At 53.2% G+C, this 8,188-nt stretch overlaps 1 protein-coding gene across 1 annotated transcript; it reads right to left on the minus strand.

The window, feature by feature from the left end:
- Window positions 1-1,064: 1,064 nt before the first annotated feature.
- Window positions 1,065-4,121, minus strand: DUSP1 (dual specificity phosphatase 1). The gene is made up of 4 exons (XM_005558532.5): window positions 3,516-4,121; window positions 3,092-3,237; window positions 2,548-2,767; window positions 1,065-2,105 (listed from the first exon to the last, which is right to left on the minus strand). The coding sequence occupies exons 1-4, from the start codon at window positions 3,880-3,882 to the stop codon at window positions 1,735-1,737; spliced, it is 1,104 nt and encodes a 367-aa protein (XP_005558589.1). The 5' UTR covers window positions 3,883-4,121; the 3' UTR covers window positions 1,065-1,734.
- Window positions 4,122-8,188: the final 4,067 nt, after the last annotated feature.

The following is an 8,188-nucleotide window of genomic DNA, read 5'->3' on the forward strand; positions in this document are numbered from 1 at the left end:
TTATCTTCAATAAAATTATGAAATCAGAACAGCAGGTGACCTGAAGGAGACAACCAGCAAAAATGCCATGTCTATATGCAGAAACACCAGCGTGAATGTCCTCCGCAATGTTAGCAATGGTCAGGTTGGGAACAGGCTGTTGCAGGTGATGTATTTGCATGGTATTTGCTTATAGTGCTTGATTTTTTTTTTTTTTTTTGCCATTCAATGTATTATTTTCACAATAACAAAAGCCTTTTTAAAAGCAAAAAGATAGGTCAGGAGTTCAAGACCAGCCTGACCAACATGGTGAAACCCCGTCTCTACTAAAAACACAAAAATTAGCCGGGCATGGTGATGTGCACCTGTAATCCCAGCTACTTAGGAAGCTGAGGCAGGAGAATGGCTTGAATTGGGAGGCAGATGTTGCAGTGAGCCGAGCTCATGCCATTACACTACAGCCTGGGCAACAGAGACTCTGTCTAAAAAAAAAAAAAAAAAAGCAAAAAGAGTGCCATGAGATGGGCAAATGAAAGTCCGAAACAGATGTAGATTCCAATTCCCCTGTTTCTGCCACTTAGCCATGCTGGGTCTCAGCATCTCATCTGCAAAGGGCCTTGCTGAGTTTCTCTGGGGGCAGGTAGCACACACTGCCTTATATCATGTGTTTGGAAAAACTTTTGTCTCCTCTTAACTCCAGCACAGCTCAGAGACGGTCAGGTGACTTTTTATATTAACCTGAGGAGGGTATTAAACGAAAAAGGTAATCCAGGCAAGTGGCGATTTCCTCCTAGCTTTAGCTCTGGGGACACCTTAGCATCCTGGGTGACATAGTAGGTTACAGAGCTGCTAAAATGGGCATGGGCAGACACACTGATCCAATACTAAGAGTTCAGTTGTAGCATCTGGTGTTTCATGATACTCACTTGTCTTCCTCCCTTGCAACCCAGCCATTTCATGGGACCAATGGGCCACCACAGGGATCAGATCTCAACACATTCTGCAGGCCCTTGTCGAAATTCTTCCCTAGTTCACTAGTGGGAGAGGGACTGGGTGTGGTTGCCAAAGAAATAAAAGCATTGAAATTTCAATAGAAATGCCGTAATTTATTCCATTGTATAAAAAAGTTATCCTTATGTAACAAAATGTCTTCTTAGAAGAAGAAATATATTATTTCAGGTCATAAATAATCAGCAAACATACAACTGTTGGCAACTAAAAAAAAACCCCAACACTGGTATTTTCCATCAGTGCTGAAAACAAACCTGCTTACGATATATTTACAGGATAGTACAGTACTCAAAAACAAAAATTGAGGTATTTGGTTCTTCTAGGAGTAGACAATGACATTTGTGGAGGCAGACACCTCCACAAAAATAAATAAGGTATATTCTCATATGTATATGTGTCGTCGGGAATGATAATACTGGTAGGTATGTCAAGCATGAAGAGATTCTACAAAAAACAGGAGCGAGCAAAAAGAAACTGGCTCACACACTGAGTCCTTTCTCTTCTGCCCCATTTTGTCAGAGGGACTTGATGTACCCACTACATATTGGTCCCGAATGTGCTGAGTTCAGCAGATGTCTTGACGCTAAGTCATCACAACGACTGCTTAGGAACCCAGTGGAACTCGGGCGAAGTTAAATAAATAAAGACCAGCCCTCTCGAGCCCCTCCCAGAGTTACTGTATTTCTCCTCTCAAGGAGCCTGGAGTCCCAGTGGGATGTGAAGAGCCTCACCTCCCACAGCCTTTCAGCAGCTGGGAGAGGTCGTGATGGGACTCTGAAGGTAGCTCAGCGCACTGTTCGTGGAGTGGACAGGGATGGAGACGGGGAAGTTGAACACAGTGGTGGTGGAGGTGCCTCGGTCGAGCACAGCCATGGCGGGGCTCCCAGCCTCTGCCGAGCAGTGTGGGGCCAGCACCTGGGACTCAAACTGCAGCAGCTGGCCCATGAAGCTGAAGTTGGGGGAGATGATGCTTCGCCTCTGCTTCACAAACTCAAAGGCCTCGTCTAGCTTGACTCGGTTAGTCCTCATGAGGTAAGCAAGGCAGATAGTAGCTGACCGGGAAATGCCCGCCTGGCAGTGGACAAACACCCTTCCTCCAGCATTCTTGATGGAGTCTAGAAAACAAAAGGAGCGGCTGGTTACTGGAGAGCTCAGGAGAACCACCCCAAGCCCAGGTACAGTGTATCTGAGAAAGGTCATGTGTGTCTTGTCTAGAAATGGTCAACATCACCACACGCCATCACATGGCTACTGTTCATGGAAGCAACTTGGGCACTGCGCAAAGGATGGCACAGGATTTAAACTCAGACTGGGGATTTCCACTCAGCAGATAGATCTCACACCAGTCAATTCAACTTTGTGAGCCCCAGTTTGCAAATCTGTAAAGTGGGACATTGAATCAAATTCACATTTTGCAGGAATGTTGCCCACACCAGACTGATACTGAATGTCTGGAAGAAGGCTCATAAGACTTCAAGCTCTTGCCACAGAGGTTGGGCTTAGGGGCTAAAATGAGAACAGAGAGGCAGAAAAGCCCCAGGCATCCATTCCATTTACCTATGAAGTCAATGGCCTCGTTGAACCAGGAGCTGATGTCTGCCTTGTGGTTGTCCTCCACAGGGATGCTCTTGTATTGGTAGTGACCCTCAAAATGGTTGGGACAATTGGCTGAGACGTTGATCAAGGCAGTGATGCCCAAGGCATCCAGCATGTCCTTGCGGGAAGCGTGATAGGCACTGCCCAGGTACAGAAAGGGCAGGATTTCCACCGGGCCACCCTGAAATCCAGAAATATCCAACATTCATCAAGCTCGCTCAAAGCCAAGGCCAGTGCCCACACCCACAAAAACTTTCTGCTGGAAAAGTCAATTTCAGATAGCGAGTGAACTCAGTTCTGTTGCTGGAGGATAAATAAATAGGGAACTAAGCCCATTTGCCTGGGCAGGACCAGCAAATTCATTTCTGTAGAGCCTACAATCATATCCCTGTGTCCCCTCCGTTATAAATAATGCTGCAGGTCACTTTCTATATTCTCCCTGGCACCACTCCTCCGTGCCTTTGCCAGTTCTTACTTCTCCCCTGTGGCAGGGACACCTACTAACCTGATCGTAGAGTGGGGTACTGCAGGAACTGCACCCAGATTCCGCGCTGTCAGGGACGCTAGTACTCAGGGGAAGGCTGAGCCCCATGGGGGTCGACTGTTTGCTGCACAGCTCCGGGCAGGAAGCCGAAAACGCTTCGTATCCTCCTGGGAATACAAAGACATTTTTTTTTTCCTCAGTGACGCCGGGACAGGGCACCTTCATACGACTCCCCCACCCACCAAGGGCTGGAAGTTTACAGCGGAAAGGCCCAGGCAAGTCTTTGTTCCCAGAGCCAAACAAAGCCAATGACAAGTTCCAGAGATAAATGTACTCCAGCGCCCACGCGCTGCAGGTGGGGCGACCCCCCGGGAGCCAAGAGCCGAGGGTACCGGGCAAAATCTCAGGGGTGTGCGGCCCGCCCCGAGCTTCCCCGAGGGCGTACCTTTGAGGAAGAAGACTTGCGCGGCGCGCGCCTCGCGGCAGAGCGCACCGGCCGCCAGAGTCAGGGTGCCGTCGCGCCTGGCGCCGTCCAGGGCGGCGCTGCGCTCGTCCAGCAACACCACGGCGTGGTAGGCGCCGGCCAGCAGGCGGCCGCGCAGCTCGGCGTTGGGCACGATGTGCTCCAGGCCCATGGCGCCCTTGGCCCGGCGCCGCACGATGGTGCTGAAGCGCACGTTGACAGAGCCGGCGATGTGGCCGGCGTTGAAGGCGAAGAAGGAGCGGCAGTCCAGCAGCAGGCATTGCGCCGCGCGCTCCCTCAGCAGCGCCCGCAGGCCTCCAGCGTCCAGGGTGCCCACTTCCATGACCATGGCCGGCCTCAGCGCCCCCAGCGTGATCAGCCCTGCGGTGCTCTTTGTCCTCGGGGCCAAGGGCAGGGCGGCGCCTTTCGAGGAAAAGCTAGACCCCCGGGTCGCTCTGCGCCGAACCAAAAGCTGCTTTTGGACTGAGAGAGGAGCGTCACGCGGGGCTCTGGGCTCTTCGGCTTCTTCGCGGTTGCCCCGACTGCCCCTTCGAACCACGTCGCACACACAGCCCGAACGTCCTTCGCAGCGAGCCCTATCTGGGGAGCTCGTTTATATGAGGCCTCTGGGCGACGGGGCGGGCCTGACCCGCGCGCAGGGGGAGGAGGGTGTTTGTTTGAATGGTGATCACGTGACGGGGCGGTGACGTCACCCGCCCTGCCCGGCCCGGCGCCGCCGAGCTACAGGGGAAGACGTCATCAGCCTCGGAGCTGGGTCCGCTCGCTGCGCGCTGGCTCGCGGCCCGGCCCCCGCCCTGCCGTCCGGCCTGCTCTTGGCGCGTCCCCAGGGACTGGGCCCGCGCCGCGCTCCGGGCCCAGCGGGGAGGCGGAGGGCTCGCTGCCAGCTGAGGCTGACCTCTGGGATGCGAGCGGCCGGGAGAATGGGCGACGTGCCATCTGCCTTGGCCTCGCCGCTCCTCCGTCTCTCCCTCCCCGAGTCCCCTTCCCCGTGCCCCTCGGCCTTCGACCTGAGCCGAAAGGGGCTTCCTGCGCTTTTGCATACTCTTGTGCCCCTTTCTCTCATTTCCTCATCACTAACAGGCGGGGAAACTGAGGTTCCCCAAGCGAAGCTACTGACTTGCCCAGAACCACACTACTGGGGTGTGGGGTGGGGCGGCGCGTGGGGCAGCACAGAGGCGCCTAAGATGAAGTTTGGAGAAAAATGAACAGCTCTGCCGATAGAAAAGTCGTTCCTACCAAAAACGACTCGAGCGAGTTGGGGCGGAGAGGTTCAGGGCAATGCTTTCCTGTTTCCCCGACTTTCTTTAAGGTGGCTTTAAAATATCTACATTTGCCATGAAAGTGTAAGCGAGCAAACCCCCACCGGGAAATAATGCTATTCCTAGTCTGTGGCCCCCGGAAGACTTGGAGCCAAGGAAGGCAGGTCAAGGGGCTGAAATCCCGGTCGGGGGTCGCAAGGCCCCGCGGTGGATTCCCGGGTTTGGCGTTTGGAGGGGTGAGGGGCGACCCGCAGCGCGACTCGACGGCGCCCCCCAGGGGCCGCCCGACACGTTTCTGTCACCTTGGCTCCAGACCGAGCTTCTCCATCCCTTTATTACACAAATAGGCAGTATACTGAGTGAGCGCCCACTAAGCGCTGGGCTGGGGGGCTCCAACCCGGAACAGAAGCCGGCCCCAACCCTCGCTCCCTGTCGTCGCTTCCGTTATAGGCTGAAGGCAAAATCCAATCCCGGGCCGTTCTGGGCGGACTGCCAGGACATGGATCGCAACGCTTGGGAAGACCCCCCGCCCCCAACGCCCAGCGATATCCATGCCCTGAGTCCCAGTGACGGCCCCCTGGACAGCACAGCCTGCTGCAGCGACGCGACGCGCTAGGTACACAAACATAAACATTGCGCCACCGGCCCGGGTGCCGAGTCAGGAACATTCTGCGGTTTCCTCCCCTCCTGGGGGAGGGGATTTCACTGGCCACCCTCTGTCGTCGTTGTGCGAGCTGTATCACCAGAGGCAACTTCTGCATTTGCCTCGCTTAGCTTGTGTGTTTTCGCCTGCGCAAACGTTCTGCCTGGATTCTTCTAGAAAAGTTCAGGGAATGGAGTGCTTTTTTTTAAAAGGGCGTTTTCTACCTTCATTTGAACATTGGTCGAGGACAGCAAAGAGGTCCTCAGATAAGAGCAACACCCTCCCTGTATGGAGAGATAGAAGAAAAAGAAATTATTTGTTTATACTACTTATTCAGCTGAGGAACTCAACATACTTTTTGCGTTGAATCATAGAATGTTACAGCTGCTGACTTTTCACTGCATACCGACTTGATTTGTCCCATTTTTTTTTCTCTCACCAAGAGAATTCATTATACCTTTCCCTACCGAAATTTTTCAACAAGAAAACTCTTTTAAGGGCTGGGTGCTGTGGCTCACACCTGTAATCCCAGCACTTTGGGAGGCTGAGGCAGGCGGATCACAAGTTCAGGAGATCGAGACCATCCTGGCTAACACGGTGAAACCCCGTCTCTGCTAAACATGCAAAAATTATCTGGGCGTAGTGGTGGACGCCTGTAATCCCAGTTACTCGGGAGGCTGAGGCAGGAGAATCGCCTGAAGCCCAGGAGGCGGAGGTTGCAGTGAGCCAAGATCACACTATGGCACTCTAGCCTGGTGACAGAGCAAGATTCTCTTTAGTGCCATTATCATGGTAGTAGTGGCACAGTCTGGCCCTAGAGCCAGGTATCTTCTGGCCTCTCCTGCTCTTCTCTCTCCTCCCTTGCTGGAAAGAGTATAAAAGTAGACTTGAACCCTGTCATTTTGCTGCTGGATGGTCAGAGGTGAGTCTCGACCCCTACTGAGCCTCCAAGCCCACATCTGTACCGTGGGTCTACACTGGCCCACTTTGTAGATGGTTTGAGGCCCAAGTGAGAGATGGGGGGGTTAGGGAACCCAGGCCCTACCCCACCCCTGCTCTTTATGATTCACTGTATCTCTAGGGTTTCCCCTTCCCAGCAGAATGGTTCTGTCCCTGTGCCTTTCAGAGACTTGCCTGAGAACCAGGGAGAAGGTCACTGCAAGCCATCTGCTTATGAGAGACATCAGCGGACAGGGGCCCGACTCAGGGAGAGCTCCTCTTTAAGACCCTCTACCACACAGCGCTCACGGTGGGTCACCTGCCTAGAGGCAAGTGGTAAACGTGTAGCCACCTAGGCCCCCAATCCAGGCAGTGGAGATGCTGCTTCTGACTGAGGATGGAGCCAAAGAGAGCCCAGCATCATCTGGTCTCTGTAACCACAGGAGTGGGGGACTTGGCCTTGTGGGCCTGGCCGCCAGAGGGAATGAAGCAGATAAATCAGTGGATGTTGACTCAGGGGAGAGAATTGGGCCTTTCTGACCTGGGCTGTTCCCAGTTCTACCTAGTCCTGCTTAGGAATAAACCTGGAGGCAGTGTGGAGTAGCGGGAAGAAGGGCTCAGAGTTCCATACTCCCCCAAAAGCTGGCCGGGATTCCCTACCTTTAATGTGTGGCCTTGAGTAAGTCCTCCCATGGTGCTGAGCTCCACCCCCTCCTTCCCATGATGGAGAGAATAATAATAACACACACCTCCAAGGACTTTGGGGAGACTGGGTGTAGCCAGGGTTGGCCCTAGCTCATAGTCCCTGTCCTAATCCTGCTCTCAAAGGCGACTTTGGATCTCTATTGGGATCACAGTTTGAGAAGAGTGGAGCTCCCCCAATGACAGTCAGAAAGAGGCCCCCGCTCACTGTCTGCTCGGTGACCTTGGGCAAGCAGCTGACCATTTCTGAGCTTCTGTTTCCCCATTTGTAAACTGGGAATAACATCCATTTAGGACCAAGTGAAACAGTGTGTAAGAACCTGATATGGATGACACCCAAAGGGGGTGTTCTCAAGAGGGGGAGCAGGGTCCCACATTCATGTTCCCTCTTTGAAAACCCACGGCCTTTTTCCTGTCTCCCCTGTGGTGTATGGGGTTCCTCCCCTCAATATCCTTCTACAACTCCCCATTTCTTAGCAAATCCAAAACGCACTGCTACTGAGCCTCGCCATCTATATGGCTCAGCTTCCCACTCTCTTTTCTTTCTCTCTTGTGCTCCAGGAAAATTCTGTGGGCCTGTGTTCCTAGAATGTTCTTGTCCTCTGCCACATCTTTGCTTACATTCCTCCCCCACCCCCTGCCAGACAGTGGCCCCTCTGGGCTTTCCAAGTGAAGACTCCTTGGGTTCCTCCAACTGCTCCCTCTTCTTGGCCTGGAGGACATTGTCCATGTATTCTCATTGTGTACAAGTCACCTAGATCTTTGTCGTACTCCCCACAGGGTGTGAGCTTGTCAGCTTGAAGACAAGGGGTGTGTTTTTCTCAGCATTGCACTCCCCAGCCTACTACCTTTGATGTGGTGCCTGGCACATAGTAGGTTCACAATTTGGGAAACGGTAGAATTGTTTCAAAGGGTACTGTTGAAAAGTGTCAGAAGGGTGGAGGGTGGTCATTGACACTTATTAGGCCTCACCTCTGGGCCAGGTGCATTACAGGTATCTTTCCATGAATCTGACAGTGATCCTGTGAGGTGCTTGTTGTCCCCATTTTATAGGCAAGAAAAGAGGCTCAGAGAGGAGACATGCCAAAGGT

The sequence above is a fragment of the Macaca fascicularis genome, chromosome 6 (genome assembly GCF_037993035.2).
Source record: "Macaca fascicularis isolate 582-1 chromosome 6, T2T-MFA8v1.1".
In the NCBI taxonomy this organism is placed as follows: domain Eukaryota; kingdom Metazoa; phylum Chordata; class Mammalia; order Primates; family Cercopithecidae; genus Macaca; species Macaca fascicularis.

Bases quoted from the DNA above. Each gene is read 5' to 3' on its own strand.
- DUSP1 (XM_005558532.5), bottom strand. From the start codon at position 3,882: ATGGTCATGGAAGTGGGCACCCTGGACGCTGGAGGCCTGCGGGCGCTG. The intron at 2,768-3,091 runs GTTAGTAGGTGT...TCTGGATTTCAG, and splicing joins GTACCCCACTCTACGATCAG to GGTGGCCCGGTGGAAATCCT. The intron at 2,106-2,547 runs GTAAATGGAATG...TTTGTTTTCTAG, and splicing joins CGAGGCCATTGACTTCATAG to ACTCCATCAAGAATGCTGGA.